Raw genomic sequence first — 20,331 nt, 5'->3', positions numbered from 1 at the left:
TTGACTGGAGTATAAGCCGAAGTGGAATTTTTCAGCCCAAAAAGTGGGCTGAAAAATTCGGCTTATACTCAAGTATATACGGTATGTTCTGGAACAAACTTTCCCTTACCATTTTGAAAGCCTCCAGAGTTGCTTTATCAGTGAGATGGGCAGCATATAAATTTTAAGCAATAAAATATATAATAAAATGGTTGGGTATTGCAGAGATAACTACTAGGTACTATTTAACTTCTGTTGCATTCGATGTTGGAAAGTTGATTTCTTGCTTCAGGTTTAGGGTTTGAGAATAACAGACATTTGAAACGTACATTCTTATTTAAAAGTATTTCTCTTTTTTTGAAGGATCGGTCTTGATTTAATCAATGGGAAACCACGTGACAATAAGCAAGCTGGTGTATATGAGCCTACTATAGTCAAAACAAAGAGTTTAAAGTTTGCAACAGAAGCAGCAATTACTATTCTTCGAATTGATGATCTTATTAAGTTGCACCCTGAAAGTAAAGGTGAAAAAGGAGGATGCTATGAAGACGCAGTTCAATCTGGAGCAATTGAAAACTAAATGAATTTTTATTTGCCTATTCCTGTGAAATGCTCTCAAGTCTGTAGTAACTAGTTTGTTGATGAAAGCGAGCTGTCAGGCTTCTGAATAACTAGAAAATAAATGAAATATGGCCATATTTTGTATTTGCATCAGTATCATAACGCAGAATGTAAAGGGGAAGAGGTTGGAGAAAACCTGAAGGCTTCAGCAGTAAGTCAAATTGCAGCCAAACACTTAGCCTTTGGTGCGTTTCTTGTTAAGTATTTTGCGACAGAATAATGAAGCAGAATACAAAAACCCTCCTTTGTGTACACACAAACTGTGGTCGTAGCTTTATGCTAGTATTGGAGAAGGGGGAAAAATTTATAATGGCTGTTTTTCTCAAAGGCAGGATGAAGTTACCTGCACGTGTTAATATTAGGGTTGGTGTGAATGCTATGTATCAGCTGCCTTCTGCTTTTAAAATATTCAGTGGATCCCTTGTCTTCATGAGGAATCTGAGGCATGAAGAGACCAAGTAGTTTGCTGCAGAAAGTTCTGTTTAAACTGACAGCAGGATGCTTAGATCTTGCCTAGTATCAAGAAATAGGTACAGTATTGCCTAATATTGTTTCTTTATTACTTACTAATAAAGATGAGTCATGTTACAAATTAGTACAACATCACAAGAAAAGTTTCCTTTATCTTTCTACACACATAGCTATGCCCATTCCTCCTCCTATACATAAAGCCGCAACTCCTCGTTTTCCACCTGTTCGTTCTAGTGAGTGCAGAAGTGTAACAAGGATTCGACACCCAGATGCTCCAAGGGGGTGGCCAAGGGCAACAGCCCCACCTTCAATGTTAATCTGCCAAAATAAATAAAACAATACATCAGAAGTATCTGTTAAATGTAGGAATCTTCCTTTCTTATTTTGGAACCTAATGTTTAGACTGGATTGGAAACCTCTGACAATAGATTTTATAATGAAGTGAGCAAGACTTTTCACATTGAGATCAGAGGAAAGTGTGTGATTGAGCCATTATTTACACACACACTTGCCTGCTTCTACTTCAAACATACCTTTAAATTTTCTTAGCATTTTAAAAGCAAGCACCTCCTATTTGGCTATTCAGTTTTTATCCCCAGCCACCAAATCTGTGGAAGGAACGTTCTGCTGGGACCTCAAACTTTACTGCTCTCCTACGAAGTACTGGAGCTAGCATAAAATGGTGATCATAACTTCTTGCAGTTCTAGGTCATGGCTTTTCAACCAGTGGTACGGGTACCACCTATGGTACATTGGCACCTGGCAGGTGGTACGTGAACATCCTAGAGAAATAGCGGGGAAGGGGAATGAGCTGAACCGGTGGCAGCACTGCACAAGCTTAAGCAAGAGATGGCTGGAGCTGCAGGGCTCAGCGGAAGCGCCAGGATCAGCACTTTCGGGGCTGTCGGGGCTCAGTGGAAGCACCAAGATCAGCACCAGGCTCCAGCTGGAGCTCGGTGCTGATCCTGGCACTTCTGAGCCCAGAAGAAGCGCCAATCAGCTGGAATGGTGCAGCATCTCCAGGGTCTTGTGATTTACATTCAGCTACTTGGCAACTGATTCATATTTATGACGGTCAGAGTGTCCCAGGGTCATGTGAAGTGACCAAAACCTGCTTCAACCATCCAGCAGATGGGGGAAATAAAAACCAAACACCCCCACCCCCACTGCCAATCCTCAACAGAAATGCTCACAACAGTGAAAACTTCGGACAGGAGAAAGAGCGCCGCCAGGTGGGCAGGCAGGTGTCTTGCTCAGCTGTGGCTTGGAAGGCACTTTTTTTTTCAGTGCCATTGTAACTTCGAACAGTAAGTGAACTGTTGTAAGTCAAAGACTACCTGTACATCACTTTTCCTTTTTTTTTTTTTTTTGGTCATCACGTTATTGACACCTTGCTAGGCGACTGGTGGTACTCGGATGTTGCCATATCCTAAAAGTGCTACAATGGGTGAAAAGTTTGAAAAGCCCTGTTCTAGGTAAATCAGTCATGTTTGCATGATGAGGGAATTCCTGCAGTGCAATAATACTGTTCAGTTGCAGAATCTACTAATGCACTTGAAGTAAATGGACCACCAGAGAAAGGAGGAATTCTATTTTACGAAGTAAATGGTTAATAGCTTTTACTGTCAGAGAAATCACTGATATCCAGCCTGAATATTAACCAGGACGTACAACTCACTGATTCTGATCTCGCCCCCTGGGGAAATGGAGAACCAATCTAATCCTTTGTAGGACAGCCCTTTAGGTAAGATTCTTTCCATACACTTCAGTCTTCTCTTCTACAGCCTAAATATATCCAATTCCTTCAATCGTTCAACGTAGAACTTTGTTCTCTGAACTTTAATTTTTTGATGTCCTTTTTGGACTGCAGTGCCTAAATATATTCCCTGTGGACAGCTACTAGAGATGTACAACTCAACGTAAGTTTTGTTTCCAAAGGTCAATGAAATTTTATTTCAATACTAGCATCACTGAGTGCCAAGTTATATCTTATGTTCAATATGTCTGCATTTAAAAAGCATTTTTTTAAAAAGTGAACAAGATTTAGAGAGGTTATGGATCACTGCAGAGAGAAAGATAAGCTCGTAATCACTGAAGTACTAATTTGCACTGGAAGGAATTCCCCATTTATATAGTTTGTCAAATTTCCTCAAATAGATACGCTGCAAATTATTTCAGATGACAAACTACTTTGAATGTTACCCATCCCATCTAGCAAATATTTCAGGCTTGCATCAAGCAAAATATATTTCCGTGCCCTATTCATCTGGAGCAGAATATGCATTCTAGGCTATAAACAAACAGATTTACAATATTTCAGGTATTGTGCTTTTATGGCAATGTTGAACATACCTTTTCTGGTTTCAATTTTAGTTCTTTTCTTATTGCGACACCTAGAGCAGCAAAAGCTTCATTAATTTCATACAGATCCACTTGATCCAATGTCCAACCAGCTTTTTCAACCTACAAAAGACCAACAAGCTTGTTCAATTAACATGGCTAAAAATCATGGCTGAATTCTGTTAGAAAATGCGTTCTATCCCCCCCCTGCCAAATATAATTATTTGTAATAAAAGAGATAAATGAGGCTGATTACAAATACGACGTTCATTTCTAATAAAAAATTTGACGCTCAAATCAGTAAGATATGGTACTGAAATAAACTAATCTCTAATTTAAGCACGCATACGGGGATAGGCCCACAAATGCATGATGTTGGCGTCATCCCGTCCTATAGCTATGAAAAAAATGCTCAATTCAATTAACTCTTGAGTGTTCAATCTTCACTAATGACCAATGCACTTGTTTTCTTTCCACAAAAGTGTGTGCACATATGCAAGTGCGTACACGCACATTTAATATCCAAAAAAAAAACCCTGGAAAAACTCAGTAACAGTTAATGAAACATTTATTAGCACAGCTACCATAATTCATCAGGATTGGGACGGGTTATACATATGATATGAATATACTAGGCTTTAAAAAGAGTTTAATTTTCAGAATTAACACTAATTCAGTGGAATGGACCCTCTTCCCTGCTTACAGCTTTTCTTATGGCCGTGATGGGTGCTATTCCCATAACTGAAGGATCAACACCAACTTGAGCCGAAGACACGATCCATGCCAAAGGAGTGAGATTTCGTTTAATCGCTTCTGATTTTTTCATAAGAATTACAGCAGCAGCACCATCGTTTATACCTGAAGAGAAAAAGAACTAAACCTAGCTTTAAAGTATCTAACAAAGCTTGATACCTCCAGATATATCAGTTTTGCCCAGCTTTATCTTCATGGACGTATCCATCATAAAGCAGTAATTTCCAGTGGAAATTTTTAGATTTGGCCAGGATGAGGCATGAAAGGAAAAGAAATTTCCCCCAGAAAATATCTACTCCTTTAAGCTAACACTGCTTACCTCTGAAACATTTTTTGGCTAGATATATAGCTTTTTAACGGACGTGGTGGCTCAGTGGGTTAGGACGCTGAGCTTGTCGATCAGAAGGTTGGCAGTTTGGTGGGTCGAATCCTGAGTGCCGCGTAACAGAGTGAGCGCCTGTTACTTGTCCCAGCTTCTGCCAACCTAGCAGTTCGAAAGCACGTAAAAATGCAAGTAGAAAAATAGGGACCACTATGGTGGGAAGGTAACAGCGTTCTGTGCGCCTTTGGCGTCTAGTCATGCCGGCCACATGACCACGGAGACGTCCTCAGACAAGCGCTGGCTCTTTGGCTTTGAAACGGAGATGAGCACCGGCCCCTAGAGTCAGAAACGACTAGCATGCATGTGCAGGGGAACCTTTACCTTTACCTTATAGCTTTTTAAAGAGTGTAAAGTTCATATTTAACAGGAGGATATGTAGGCAGTACCAGAATCAATACTTTTCCAGTTGTAGTTAATGATCACTAGCACGGTTTTTTCTTTCTTTCTTTCCTTCCTGATTGCTAAAACCAGAACAGATGATTTTATGGCTTATCTTTAAATTGCTCAACAAACGCACCTGAGGCATTTCCTGCAGTCACAGTTCCTATCCCATCGGTTACGAAGCAAGGTTTCAACTTTGCCACTGTTTCTATGTTGCACCCATGGCGAGGATGCTCATCTGCTTTAACTTCTGTGGGACCTGTCAAAAACAAGAATTTCAGCAGCAGCCCCTTTTGCTTTTTCCAAAGATATGTACTGCCCTTACCGATGGTATTTAACATCTGATAAACTGTCAAGATGCATAAGGATGTGTCAAACATATGTTGGAAATGTAATCAGCCTGAAGGTACATTTTTATCATCTTTGGAAGAAATGGAAAAAGGCACAGCAATACTGGAATCCACAAATGAAACCAGAGATTTTTTTTTAGGCTTGATAGATTAAACGTCTTGGGGAAAAAAGGGTCTGTTTTTATTTATGATAACATCAGCAAGACTTTTGTATGTACAGGAATGGAAGCACTTACAGATTCCCACAACGGAAGAATCGATGGTGAAATGAATGGAATTGGTGGAAACAAAAAAAAAATACTTTGATTAAAGAGAAGACTCTAGCTTTGTTTCCACTTGGAAAACACTTTTTGATTTTTTGCTTGAATTCAAAACAAATGAAACTTTGATTTTGGTATTTGACAATTAGAACTGTTTATGACTATAGAAATATTGTGTTACCGTTGATCTTAGAGTAAAAGGTTACTGTATGTTATTTTTGTGCCTCTACTAAAGACAGTGGGAAGTTATTTTTTTTCCTATTTTCTTTTCCTTTTCTGCACTCCTAGTCCTGATCCCTTCTTGACTTTTTCTTTACGACTTCTTTATATTTCTATTTTCTTACATTTTATTCTTATGAAACGTAAACGTTTCATTTTTTTTTAAAAATGCACTGCCCTTCAATAGAGTTGTAGAAGAGTCATCTGCAGTGGCATTTTATCCTGGAATTCTAACGTCCAGTTCACAAGCTATAAACTATATGCTTCTTATTATTAAAAAGTAGTAATATTATGCTTATTTCTCCCTTTGTATGACAATGACTATTAGAACTTTTCAGTGACTGCAGTTTCCCACATTCCTTAATTACATGTATTCTAGCCTAGGAGTGATGAACTGAGTTTATATATCAAGTCATAGAGTTCTACGTTGGGCTTTAGATACAGTATGAACCCAATTTATGTTGTTTGGTTGATTTTGGCTTAGCATAAGATGTAAAGTTCATCTGCTGTGATTTATTCAATAGATCACTATTAAAAAAAACTACAGCGTACAAAAATATATTAAACTCATAATAAGGTCCCAAACATTGATTTAGTATGTCTTGAAATTAATTCACAAGAAATTCTAAAATTGGGCTTAGACAGGGGCCTCAAGCGGAGACGTTTTAAGAGGCCTCTGATTCTCTTTTTAGCCGGTTATTTTAAAAGGTTAGGGAGGGTGAGGGGGGGAGGGGATTACTAACCGGCACTCAGTCCGGGCCGGTTTGGGGTCCCGGCGGGTCGGGGCGTGGGTTAGAGGTGGCTGGTTCTGGATGTGTTGGGGTGGGGCTTCAAATCCCCACGACGATAGGGAATGGCAGTAGGTGTGTGCACGGAGGGCTGTATCGACATCCGGGATCGCGCCCCCGCTGCTTGCGAGCGGTGACGTGCTCCGACCCTCCAGTTAGCACCCTTTTGCCCGGGGGTGAGGGTGATCAGGCCCCTGAGCTCCGGCTGGTTTACCTTAATGCCAGATCCGTTGCCAATAAGGCTCCCCTCATTCATGACTTGATCGAGGAACGAGCGGATCTGGCATGCATTACGGAAACCTGGTTGGGCTCGGAGGGAGGGGTCACTCTGATCGAGTTATGCCCCCCCAGGTTTCCGTGTGCTACACCAGCCACGGACTCAGGGTAGGGGCGGCGGGGTGGCGGTGGTTATCAGGGAGACTTTATGCCCGCGGGAGACCACCATTGTCCAGATTGGCGGGAGTGAGTCCCTCCTCCTGAGATGTGGTTCTCGGGTTCAGATGAGCTTGTTGCTTACGCCCAGCTGTGTGGCAACAGCTCTGCCCGAGCTGCTCGACACCCTCTCAGGGTTGGCGGTGGAGTTTCCCAGGCTCATAGTGCTTGGTGACTTCAACCTGGCTTCCCTGGGAGGGTCATCGGAGCTAGCCCGGGAGTTCATGGCTTCCATGACGGCCATGGACCTGACCCAGGTAATTCAAGGCCCGACTCATGTGGGGGGACACACTCTCGACCTGGTGTTCCTGTCTGGACAGTGGATGGATGATTTGGGAGGGGGTTTACCGGTTGTTACCCCCCTGATATGGTCCGATCATCATCTCCTGTGGCTGGTCTTCCGTTATGCCACCCCCCGCTGCTGGGCGGCGGAACCAACTAGATGGTTCCGCCCGAGGCGCCTAATGGACCCTGAACGGTTCCAGATGACGCTTGGGTCTATACCCATCGCCCTCACTCACAGCCCAGTTGATGCCTTGGTGGATGCCTGGGAAAAGGCGGCCACTGAGGCACTCAACTTTGTTGTACCCTTGCAACCTCTGACCCAGCGCAGATCCCGTTGGGCTCCATGGTTTTCTGTGGAGCTCCGGGAGATGAAGCGTCGGAGACAGGGTCTAGAGAGTGGTTGGAGGTCCAGCCGTTCCGAATCTGACCGATTGCAGTTAAGAACCTTTATAAGGTCTTATCTTGATGCGATAAGGACGGCGAGGGCCAATTACTTCACCGCCCTCATCGTGTCTGCAGATAATCGCCCGGCCGCCCTGTTTAGGGTGACTCGCTCCCTTCTTAACCAGGAGGTGAGGGAGGATCCCTTACAGGGACGGGCCGAGGAGTTTAGTCATCATCTGACGGACAAAATCGCTCAGATCCGGGCCGGCTTGGACTCTGACTGGGCGGAGTCTGACGCGGAGGAATCGGACGGTCTTGAGCATGTCATCTGGACTGAGTTCGACCCTGTTTCCCCTGATGATGTGGACAGGATCATGGGGAGGCTGAGCTCCACCACCTGTTTGTTGGATCCGTGCCCCTCCTGGCTGGTTTATGCGGCCTGGAAGGGGACACGAGGCTGGTTCCAGGCAGTAATAACTGCTTCTTTGAAGGAGGGTGTCTTCCCCCCCGCCTTGAAGGAGGCGGTGGTGAGACCCCTCCTCAAAAAGCCTGCCCTGGACCCGGCTGTTTTAAATAACTATCGTCCAGTCTCCAACCTTCGCTTTTTGGCGAAGGTTGTTGAGAGTGTGGTGGCGCATCAGCTTCCTCTGTTCCTGGAGGAAACTGATTATCTGGACCCGTACCAATCGGGTTTCAGGCCAGGGCACAGCACGGAGACGGCATTGGTCACGCTGGTGAGTAATCTCTGGCGGGCTCAGGACAGGGGTTGTTCCTCCGTCCTAGTCCTATTAGATCTCTCAGCGGCTTTCGATACCATCGACCATGGTATCCTACTGCGGCATCTCAGGGGGCTGGGAGTGGGAGGCACCGTTTTACGGTGGTTCTCCTATCTCCTGGGCCGCTCGCCGTCGGTGTTCACAGGAGGGCAGAGATCCACCCCGAGGCCCCTCGTTTGCGGAGTCCCTCAGGGGTCGGTTCTCTCGCCCCTCCTGTTCAACATCTACATGAAGCCGCTTGGTGAGGTCATTCGTGGTTTCGGGGTGGGGCATCATCAGTACGCTAATGATACCCAACTTTTTTTCTCCACCCCAAACCAACCCAGCGATGCCCTCGCCGTGATGTCCCGTTGCCTGGAGGCGGTTCAGGTCTGGATGGGGAGAAACAGGCTTCATTTCAATCCTGCCAAGACTGAGTGGCTGTGCATATCGGCATCTTGGGTTAACCAAATTATTCCACCTCTAACGATGGGGGGTGAGGTGTTACCCCCCGTTGATAGGGCTCACAACTTGGGCGTCCTCCTGGATTCACAGCTCAATTTTGAAGACCATATAGGAGCCGTGACCAGGGGGGCTTTTGCCCAGGTTCGCCTGGTGCGCCAGTTGCGACCCTACCTGGACCGAGATGCCCTACACACAGTCACTCATGCGCTCGTGACCTCCCGTTTAGACTACTGCAACGCTCTCTACATGGGGCTGCCCTTGAGGACCACTCAGAGGCTTCAACTGGTGCAGAATGCGGCCGCGCGAGTTGTGATGGGGGTTTCCGATACTCCCATGTAACACCTCTACTCCGCGAGCTGCATTGGCTTCCGGTTGCCCTCTGGGTGAGATTCAAGGTGCTGGTGATGACCTATAAAGCCCTGAATGGCTTGGGTCCGGGTTATTTGAGGGAACACCTGCTGCCAGCATCAAGTTCCCTTTGTCCAGTGTGCTCACATAGGGAGGGTCTTCTCAGGGTGCCGCCGGTAAAAGATTGCCGGCGGATAACACCCAGGGAGAGGGCCTTCTCTGTGGGTGAGCCTGCCCTCTGGAACCAGCTGCCCGTGGAGCTTAGGACTGCCCCCGACCTTCGATCATTCCGCTGGGACCTGAAGACCTGGCTCTTTGAGCTCTCCGGCCCAGGCTGAGAATTTTTAACTGGGGTTTTTATTTTCAGGGATAATTTAATCTTTTTAATTGTTTTTTAACTTTTGTACTTTGTATTGTTTTGATTTTAAAATACCCTGTAAACCGCCCTGAGTCCTTCGGGAAAGGGTGGTATATAAATTTAATAAAAATAAATAAAAAATAAAATAAAATAAAATTCAGGGAGATTATTCTTTAAATTACTATTAAATTACCGGTAATACATTTTTTTTTACAAAAATACATGGTATTCTATCAGGAAGAAACTGGTTCAATCTATGAACCACTTCAAAATTGACACTGTGGCAGCAATGAATATTAGATGACATTTTTTGCAGATCTGTAATTATACTTCTCTTTCCAAAATCTAGATGGTTATTAACTGGCAGGACACAATGGTTACATTCATAAATTATCTTCATCTAGCAGTAAAGACTAAGTAATTACTCTTGAGGTTACTAAGTGTCCCTTCCTTTCCCAATACACCAATTATTCTAATTTATGAGGAAGAATTGAAGCAAATAAAAAGGAATACAAAAGTGGGTCATAATACTTAGAAACAGGTCCCAGTCCCTTGTCCAGTATGTCAAACTGCTCACTGACCTTTTCTAGAAGGTACAGAAACAGGTACAATCTCTTTATTAAAATATCCACCCTTCTGGGCATTTTCAGCCTTATTTTGAGACATTACAGCCTGCTGGTCTTGTTCTTCTCGACTGACCTTCCATCGTTTGGCCACATTTTCAGCTGAAACAATTAAAAAATACAGTAGATACTTTAATCACAATGCATCACAATGCAGTTATTGTATACTTATTACATTTATTACTCTGAATCTTCAAATACTGAGAGAGAATACATTGTTTCCAGCACGTTCGTACCAGTTTTCCTCTCATCCTTGTAATTTTTGCTTTCTGTCCACTCTTCCCTTTTTTTGGTGAAATCAAGTAGGGACATGCTTTCATCTAACCTTTTTGAAAAAGCTATTTCCACGTGGCTTACCTGTAACACCCATGTGATAACAGTAGAAAGCATCTGTCAAGCCATCTACGATAATACTGTCTCGCAAGGAGGCTTCCCCCATCTTCACCCCACCACGCAGATGAATGACATGAGGAGCCTGGGGGAAAAAAGCATTTTGATCCATTTAGAACATTGAAAGCAAATTTCATTGCAACTGGATAGAAATAATCTCTGGAGTGCCCATTCCCACTGTATGACTCTTCTGTTCAACTGCCATTAGTAAATCTAATATACAGAAGCAATCTCAACTCAGTTGTAGAGCACATGCTTTGTACGCATGAGGTCTCGGCTTCGATCCCCGATATTACCCAGTAGAAGAATCACACGATATGTATGAAGGCGAAAGAGTGTAAGAAAAAAGAAGCTTCCATACTGTGGGACAGCCCACAATGTCTTGTGCTGTGCTCACTACCCTCTGTAATGCTTTCCTATTCGCGACTGTCAGACCAGCATACCAAACCACAATGCAGTACAAGAGGACGCTATACTACTATAGCTTTTATACTACTATATACTTTTATCCGTCTACTATAGTAGACGGATAAAAGAAGGTCATTAGCCATTGTTCTACCCTGTTCTTCCGCAAGACCCTGAGAAAGTGAAGCCTCTGTTGGGCCTTTCTGGTAGACTCCCAGGAATTTAAAGGAAGAAACTCTTTCCACACAGCCCCCCCCCCCCGATGTAGAGTGGGGCAGGTTCCTCTCTTTTCCTCCAGACGTCTAGCACCATCTCCTTTGTCTTGCCGATGTTCAGGTGCAAGTTGTTCTCTAAACACCATAGGGATAGTTTTTGTACCTCCCCGTGTGCTGTCTCATCTCCACCTGTAATAAGAGCCACTACGGTGGTATCATCTGCGAACTTAATGATCGCAGTGGATGGGTCAGACGATGCACCATCGTATGTGTACAGTGAGTACAGGTAGGGGCTAAGCACGCAGCCCTGTGGCGAGCCCGTGCAAAGCTTCAGGGGGGTGGAAGAAACAGACCCGACCCTGTAGCCAGTCCCTTAGAAAGTCTTTAATCCAATTGCAGATGGAGGGGGAAAAATTCAAGTCAGTCAGCTTTTTAATAAGGATGCTCGGCAGAATAGTGTTGAAAGCCGAGCTATAATCAAAGAAAAGCATCCTGACATAGCTTCCAAGTTTCTCCAGATGGCTTGCTACAGAATGTAGAGCAGTAGCTATGGCATTGTCGGTCGACCTATTCCCCCTGTAGGCAAACTGATGTTTGTTGAAGTCTGGTGGGAGGCATGTCCTAAGATGTTGGAGGACCAGTCTTTCGAAGCATTTCATCACTACAGACGTTAATGTGACAGGTCTATAGTCACTCAGGCACTCAATTGCTGTTTTCTTTGGGACTGGGACAATGGTAGCTGCTTTCAAGCATGATGGTACACAGGCCGTTTGCAAAGAGATGTTAAAGATCCTTGTCAGGACCCCTGCTAATTGATCGGCACAATTCTTAACCACTATCCCCAGCACCCCATCTGGGCCTGCGGCTTTGCTGGGATTCACAGCCTTCAATACAGCTTTCACTTGATGTTCATACAGAGTGAGTGACTGAGAATCAGAAGGCCGGCCAGCAAAGGTTACGGGGTCTGGTCTTTTCACCTCGTAGCGAGTGAAAAAGATATTCAGCTCCTCTGCCAACGAGGCATCGGTATTAACCGTGTTCCTCATGTTGTCCTTATGGTTGGTTAGGTGCTGCAGTCCCTGCCACACTTGCTTTGGGTTGGTGTCTGTTAGGTGGTTCTCCACCTTATGTTTATATTGTTGGATTCGAGCTGAGAGGAAGGTGAAGGCTTGAAATGAGCTGAAGAATATTTCACTTTAAGATTAGTGGCATATCCAGTGCAAAGAAGTATACACACCCACTATATGCACAATAATCTCCCTGCTATTTTTTATCAGAAGCAACAGTGAGACAAAAGGATCAGAAGAACAGTTCGGCCTCTGCCATGGAAGTTTCAGAAGTCATTGTCCCATTCAAAGATGAAATCTCAGGCCAACATCCAAATGCCATCAGCATGAAGGAATGCAAAACAGTAGTATCTCTTCTTTGCTGATTGTGTTTGTGTATGTGCATGTTTGTGTATCTTTATGTTTGTGTATGCATGCAATGATTTTTATATATATAAAACTAACCCTAACCCTATGTACATTCACACAGACACGTACATTAAATAGACTCTGTTCAGCTATCTTTCTCTCTGGCCAAAGTGCTTTCCCTACTTCTTCTACTCATATAAACTATAAAGTCAAGGGACAGAATGGATAGGTTCATTTCACTATAAACCATGGTTCGAATAACTCTGGTTATTTTAAAACAATAAGACCACAGCAAACAGGCTGCATCTTAGTTATCCAGTGTCATTTAAACCACAGCTGCACAATCCCCCTCTCCCCCCGAAAAATGACTACTTGTGTCTATTTCAACTTAGTTTCTCTCCAAGGTTTAGCAACAACCTGTTTTTCCTGTAAAATTATTTTATTCTTGCTCTACTGGTTTTTATGGACATTCTGGCATGAATAGCAGCTAATCTAAAGCCCTAGGTTGTTCCTTCCTTTGGCGGGAGCATGAAGTGCTAAGCAGTTTATTTAGTGCAAAGTACTAATCCTTCTGAAAAAATAACATGGTGGTGGTGTTGTTTTTAAAAAAACACAACCTTGCACCATGTTTTATAAACTTTTTAAGAAGCTTTATAAACCCACAAAAATATGTCCTTATATCTTAATCCAAAACAATCCTGGTTTATTCCAGATTTGGCTTTTGTACCTTGCATGAATCAGAAAGTAACCTTGCAAAGCAGGATTACTTGATCTCCAGTGTTTGAATGTTTAATTTATGTGTTGGCCTTTGGCTGTAATAATAAATTGATTGATCTCGTGTTGTATTCATAGCAATTACATGAGCCACTCAATTTCATCACTCAAAGGTTTGGATATTGGTGATGTTCATATATGATTTGTTTTTGGCATCGAGCCATGCTCTGTTTAGCAAACTGTGGTTTAATAACCCTGGCTTAAGCTTGTGTGCCAATAAGTATCTCAAATCAGTGAGGGGCTGGACATGGCCCAATTCTGTCAAGCCTCAGTCCACTGAAGCCCAACCTCTTACTGGTTGGGAATGTAGCTGGCGAGATAGAAGCCACCCTTGATAAACGCCTAATATGCAGCTTGTGTACTGTTTAATGCAGTAATTCACCCATGGAAATCATTCTTCCGTGCCTTTACGACATAACCTTTCTAGAAGCAGCAAGCCTTAACCTCTATGAACATCAAGCAGCCTTACCTTGCTCATGTTTTCCATTCCACCAGCCACCACAATACTGGAATCTCCTGTCATAATAGACTGAGCCCCGAGACATACGGCTTTCAGGCCTGATCCGCAGATCATTTGACAACTCCAAGCTGGTATCTCATATGGAATCCCTGCCCCGACACTGGCCTGTCGAGCAGGATTCTGGCCAGCACCTGCAGACATAAGCACACAGGGACAACCATGCTAAATTCTTTCAGCTCATTCTCCTACCTCACCTCTTAGTGCCAGACAGGTGCCCATGTTATCTGCCTGTAACGTTACTCATAACCAGTTTGAGTTTTAAATTAATAACCCGACTCTTGTTTCTAGGCACTGCTTTGTAAAAATGAATGTTTGACTCTTCCTTACAATGCCCATGTCTTAATTTTACAAGTTACTTTTATTCTGAATTCTCTTAGACTGACCTTCATTGTCTTTGGGCTATATTTCAACACTGCTGTGCACAGGTGAAGGCAGTGTATTGTTTTGGTTTTTTGCTTTTAACCTTCAGTGTAATGTGAATGTGAAGTTTATTCCAAGGGCTGTCTGCATTCATAGGAACCTGCCCACGTTTTATGATCAAAATCAGCCAAATAGTTTCTGTTTCTGAGGACTGGATCAGTTAGATCTCCTCACTCTTAGCGCAGCACCTTAATCACTACACCATACTGACTCTCATAGAGAAGCATATTCATGTCAAGAAACTGGAGAAGGCTGAGGAGAAAAAGACTAATGGGATGCAAAGCAATAAAAGTAGGGGCAAGAATACAGGCAGATAGAACAGACTGACACATTGCTGATTTAACACACCCAGAATTGTGTGAGACCTAGAATATATGGGAAGAAAGTACAATTTATAATAAGTAAAATTCATTTTGTGTGTACGTGTAATTTCTGCATTACAAAAATGAACAGAAGAGGCCACATCAAAATCCTGGATAAATGCTTCATCAAGTTCATACCTGCTGCCAATACCTGTCCAAGTATAACTTCAGATATTTCTTTAGGATCAATTTTTGTCCTCTCCAACAATTCTTTAATGACTACTGAAGCCAATTCATGGGCGTGCAGGGTTGACAAGGCACCATTGAAGGATCCTAGATAAAAGATAAAAATCAGAAATAGATGTTTAATTTTACTCTATTCCATCTTTCCTTTTATTCTATTCTTCTTTTAAGCATTCTAGGTAACAAATACAGATTACAATTCTAGGGAAATAAACAAATATTATATTTATATGGGTATACTTGGGGCTTAAGTTATATCTATATTGTTCATTAAAAGCCTGGCATTTTATTTTATTATCTGGTCTAATGTACTGTCAAGACCTGATTCTTCAAATATGGTAGCATTTTCTTGGTCTTCCAGAGTTATGTATAGTTATGTGTAGTGTATACCTATACATATATATATATTTGTTTGCCATATATATATATATATATATATATATATATATATATATATATATATATATATATATATATATATATATATATATATATATATATATATATATATATATATATATATATATATATATATTACACAAATATGAGCTGTCACTACTGTGACCACTGCCTGTGGATAGCCTTGGGTTAGGCTGAAACAGGAAATAAAGATTTGTCCCATGTTTGGGGCCTAGCAAGGTAATCTAAATACTTAACAAACATTTAACACATATCTCCCTTGCTTCTCAGCTAACAAAGTGAGAAAGAGCCTGTGGCCTAGAGGTTAAAACAACTGCCTAATGTGCAATCAGCCCAGGTTCGAATCTCAGAAGGGTATGGCTGACTGATGAGAACAAGTAAGTTTGAAATGCATTATCAGTCTCCCTTAATTCTTTGTTAGCAATCCAAAAAAAAGATTACACAAATACTGAAACAGGAAATAAAGATTTGTCCCATGTTTGGGGCCTAGCAAGGTACCGTACTTTCCAGCGTATAAGGCGACCCGGCGTATAAGACGACCCCCTACTTTTCATGTTAAATTATAGGGTTTGGGCTAATAACTCAATATTTCACTTCCTGGCACACAATCTGCATATTAACAACTCGTTTAGCGTTAGTACCCTTTTTTATAAGTGCCACGATGTTGCTAAAATAAAAGAGGCAAACTTCGTGACCCTCCCAGCCCGTGCATAAAACAGAAATGAAAAGGCTTAAGCCTTTCCGTTCCCAAATACCAAGGTTTCCCCCGAGTTTTGCGCGGTTAAACAAACGGCATTTGCGTATTAATGTTTCTCCACAGAGCACAAAATTCGCCCGAATTAAGGAAAGTGGGGAGCTAAAGAATCTGGGGCTACAGGGAATACCTCTGGCATGACAGGCAACCCTGGGAAACACGAGGACTGTAGCGGCACGCTCAGTTTGCACAATCCGATCCAAAAAGCGCCCGGAGGCTCCTTCGTTACTTCTAACTGCAGAACGTCTCCACGTCCCGCCCGCCTTGCCTTTTAAACCCCGCCCCCTTTTCCCTGTAACGTTTCTCTGCTTCGCCTGCTCTGTGATTTGCCCCGCTTTGCTCCTTCCCCACCAAATGGGCGCCTCGCCTTCTTTTCTCTGAGCTCTCTCGCCTGGTGCGCTGCTGCTCTCAGTTCTGCACTCCGTGACCGGGCAAGCAATTGTTCTGGGCGGCGCGAGTCAGGCGGTGCCTCGGCGGGAGCAAAGGTGCTCCCTTCCTACGGTCGAGCGGGGCGCCTCTGGGGACTGCCTGCCCCTCCTCTCATCGGGGACCTGACAGCCAGCATTGGAGGCGCTAGCATGGCCAGTCCTAGAGAGAGCAACGGCGGCAGCTGCAGTAGCCGCCCCAGAAGCTAACGGGAGTTTGCCCTCCATCACCCATTTGCCGTCAGCCGCTTTACCACGGGTCGCCATGCCTACCTCCATTCACCCAGCGATCCTGCCGCCCAGCAGAAAAGAGAAAAGATCCGAGAGGTATTTTTCCGGCGTATAAGACGACTCGGCGTATAAGACGACCCCCCCAACTTTTGAGGTGATTTTCATGGGTTAAAAAGTCGTCTTATACGCCGGAAAATACGGTAATCTAAATAGTTAACAAGCATTTAACATACATACATACATACATACATATATATATATATATACATACACATATATACATACACATACATACATACACACATACACACACACATATACATGTCAGTTCTATGCTGCTATTATCCCCAAAATTAAACAGAACCACTAGATTAATTTATGAATCAGAAATCAGTCTTCAGTACAAGGCTGTAATAGGGAAAACACTATTCCAGTTGTCATACCTAGTAAACTTCAATAAATGCATTTTGTGTATCTATTTCTTACATCCTTGTGCTAAATAGACCTCGGACTATTAGAACAAATACATTTTATTTACAGCTTTTTCAATTAGAAAAACAATGCAGAAAACAAAAGGAAAATTGGAACAATTAAACGCTAAGACAGAGGACCCAACTGACCAACAGACCTAGCCAACTGAAAAATCAGAAAATGGAGAGACAACATTGAAAATGGAAAAGACTTTTTACAAATCAAGAAATCAGAATATATTTGAGGAAAAGGAAGAAGAACGGATTGAATGGAAGATAAAGTTATCAGGATAACTGTGGGAAATTGGAGTAACAGGGAGGCAGCTTAATGAATAACAATGGGCTTGTTCTTCCAAAAAAACCTTTAGCCAAATGGTCTTTCTTATTCCAGATAATATATATAAAAATAGAGGGAGAACTATTTGATGTTTCAAAGGCACTGACATGGAAGGCTAGCTGGCAAAGGAAGAAAGCCAGACTAAGGCTGAAGAAAATAATGGTGTTGATTTATTACAGGAGATATTATATTACCAATTGGATGGTTGAATATGGTGGAAAATAGATAACTTTTAGAAAATAGAGTAATATTATAATTAGATAGATAAGATGTGTAAATAGAATATTAAACTTTGGTATGAAAAGGGAAAAAGGGAGAAGTTGAGATAAGGGAAGCTTCTGGTCACCTAAATATAAAGTACTTGAAAATCATAATAGTGTTTTCTTGAATATTTGATAGGAAATTAAATGTTTTTTTGGGGAAAAGCAATAACAGGATATTGTTTATACAAGGACATTAAGTGCAAACACAATCAAGATATGTATAGGCTAAAAATTATCGATAAATGTAAGGAAGATGTTTCTACTTAGTTGAAAATAAGAATTGTGTTTGCCCAATATGAGATAACAGATATTATTGGAAAGAGAGAGGAAGTATTTGATGTTCTAATATTAGACTTAAACTAAAAAATTATGTATATTACTGAACCTATAATGGGTTTTGATTTATTAGGGGATACTGTATTATCAATTAGATCACTTAACATGGTGGAAAATAGATAACTTTTAGAAAACAGAGCAATATTATAATTAAATAGATGTGTAACGAGAATATTAGAGTTTGGTATGAAAAGGGAAAAAAGGAGAAGTTGAGATAAGGGAAACCTTTGGTCACCTAAACATAAAATACTTGGAAATCATAAGTAATAGTGTTACTCTGAATACTGATGGGAAATTAAAGCTTGAAAAAAAGCAATAACAGGACATTGATTGTATACAAGGATTAAGTGCAAATGCAATTAACTACATGTCTTACGTAGTTGTTTAAGAAGCTGATTTAAGGAGGTTTTTTTTTAATTCTTATACAAAACTCTAGGAAAAGCCTTATGAAATATAAAAGCCCCATAGGATTGACCAACTGCACCTACTCCATCAGAAGTGGCAGGCTGCAGACCAAGTGATTTCCACCTTTTGAAATATTGCATCAGTCAAGGTGAGGTCTGCTCCCGTCTTGCCCTCCTGAAAGGAACTGGAAACCTGGTTCTGCCAACTGGCTTGGTGGCCCAATGGGGGCATCCTATTCTGGAATTGTTTCCTAGATTAGGAGAAAGCCCCACCCTCACCCCATTTACGTCCCTTTTATCCAGTTTTGTTTACTTTCTACGTTCTCGTTTTTTAAAGCATTTATCATGCTTAATTGTTTTAATGCTGTAATTGTTTTTATATTATTGTTTTGATAGCGTAAGCCACCCGTAGTCACTTGACAGTGAGATGGGCGGCAAATAAATATAATAAATAAAAACGTGGAATAACTAATCAGAAGAGGAAAGAAGGATCAAAGAGGCCGGGGACCAAAACCCAAGCTAAGATGCGAGGCCGTGTTTGGAAGCCAGGGCTCCAAGGCTGACGAGATGCTCTTCACTGTTTTTCTTTGCGCTGCAAGACCAAAGGAGTTGATTTTATTAATGGAAGGAAACGAGAGCCGGCGACCAGAGTCCTGGTTCTACCGACCAAACGCCAATCAGAGGACGAGGGACTCTTGAGCAAGAGTCGCCAGGCAATCACGGCGCATCTTCACGCGGTGGCTCTATAACTCATTGCCCAATCATTGCAAGGAAAGTACAGGCGAGGGAGGAGCCTTCGGTACTACGCAAAAAACAAACAAAGCAACTTGCTGTGAATAAGCCAACGGGCCAAACAAGAGGGGATTCGTTTTTTATATCGTTTATCCTCCCGTACTAGCATTAACCTTATATATATATATATATATTGTAAGCCGTCTAGAGGCACTTAGGTGAGGTGTACACATTTGATAAATAAACCAAATGGGCAACTTACACCCAACGTTAACATGGAGCTTAGCGAGTGGCAAACACAGATTCCAACACTCGCTCTGCTAATCATTTCCCGTGTGTCAAACTGTTCGCCTAATGAATCTCGACTGCAGACAAATAAGGGAGCCAAGAAACAAAGATGCCAAGCTAGCACGAGCTTTGTGGAGGACAGATTGAAGTGTAGCGTCGAGGGGTAAGCAAATGGGTTAGAAGAACAATTTAGCCCGCTATTTGGGCATAGAGTAGCTAAATTTCAATCTTCTTAAACTCAGTCGGATTTCCAGACACACCGTTAGACAGCGGTGTCCGTTTCCAATCTGCTATCCGAATAGTTCTTAACAGTTAAGTGAGCAGGTAACAAAGCCCTACTACATACATCCTCGCCCTCGCAGTTCTAGAGTTCTCTCGCTCTCTCGCGGGACATCCGTAGTACAATTCCTACCACAATCCTACTACCTCGGCTCATTTTCTTACCTTTCTGCCATGGGAAGGAAATAGTGCAAGATTTCCTCCCTTAACAGGCAGCATAGACGGGGGAGGGGGGGAAATGGGCGAAGGCAAATTTCCCGCAGGCATCAGAATGAATGGACCACTCAAGGTTGGGAGCAAGCGTAACGTCGGTCCATGAAAACGCCCGTTTTAGAGCAATGCGAGATCGAGGCACGAAATAGCACCGGTAGTAGTTTCTACTCACCGACCGGGGTCCTTGCAGCAGCAACGAAAACAACGGCCTCGTCCCCGCAATCCATGATGCCTCAAGGTAGTAAAAGACCCGTCGCTCCTTTGCTCTGGGCAAACAGCCTCGCGCCTCCCTTATAGCCAG

The 20,331-nt window shown here is 42.6% G+C and overlaps 2 protein-coding genes across 3 annotated transcripts in view; one reads left to right on the top strand and one right to left on the bottom strand.

Moving 5' to 3' along the window:
* Positions 1–1,192, top strand: part of TCP1 (t-complex 1) — a 17,943-nt gene extending 16,751 nt beyond the window's left edge. The window contains exon 12 of one of the 2 annotated variants that reach the window (XM_081314686.1): positions 343–1,192. In XM_081314686.1, the coding sequence (XP_081170812.1) occupies positions 343–559 (217 nt within the window). In that variant the 3' untranslated portion in view covers positions 560–1,192. The remainder of the gene's footprint in view (positions 1–342) is intronic. The other variant, XM_081314687.1, reaches the window with a different exon arrangement.
* LOC308660353 (acetyl-CoA acetyltransferase, cytosolic-like) lies at positions 1,163–20,331 on the bottom strand. The gene is made up of 9 exons (XM_081314688.1): positions 20,203–20,331; positions 14,834–14,968; positions 13,863–14,044; positions 10,552–10,669; positions 10,153–10,296; positions 5,064–5,186; positions 4,115–4,269; positions 3,424–3,534; positions 1,163–1,389 (listed from the first exon to the last, which is right to left on the bottom strand). Exons 1-9 carry the CDS (start codon positions 20,255–20,257, stop codon positions 1,222–1,224), a joined length of 1,191 nt encoding a protein of 396 aa, XP_081170814.1. The 5' UTR covers positions 20,258–20,331; the 3' UTR covers positions 1,163–1,221.

This window comes from Vipera berus, assembly GCF_964194415.1.
Source record: "Vipera berus genome assembly, chromosome: 1".
Taxonomy (NCBI): Eukaryota; Metazoa; Chordata; class Lepidosauria; order Squamata; family Viperidae; genus Vipera; species Vipera berus.
This window is presented reverse-complemented; position numbering and strand designations above follow the sequence as displayed.

What these genes read in the sequence shown, in the direction of transcription:
- LOC308660353 (XM_081314688.1), bottom strand. Translation starts at nt 20,257, where the DNA reads ATGGATTGCGGGGACGAGGCCGTTGTTTTCGTTGCTGCTGCAAGGACC. An exon ending in GAATGGAAAACATGAGCAAG is followed by an intron (nt 10,670 to 13,862) that starts GTAAGGCTGCTT and finishes TTTTTCCCCCAG; the next exon opens with GCTCCTCATGTCATTCATCT. An exon ending in TTCTGTACCTTCTAGAAAAG is followed by an intron (nt 5,187 to 10,152) that starts GTCAGTGAGCAG and finishes TGTTTTTGACAG; the next exon opens with GTCCCACAGAAGTTAAAGCA.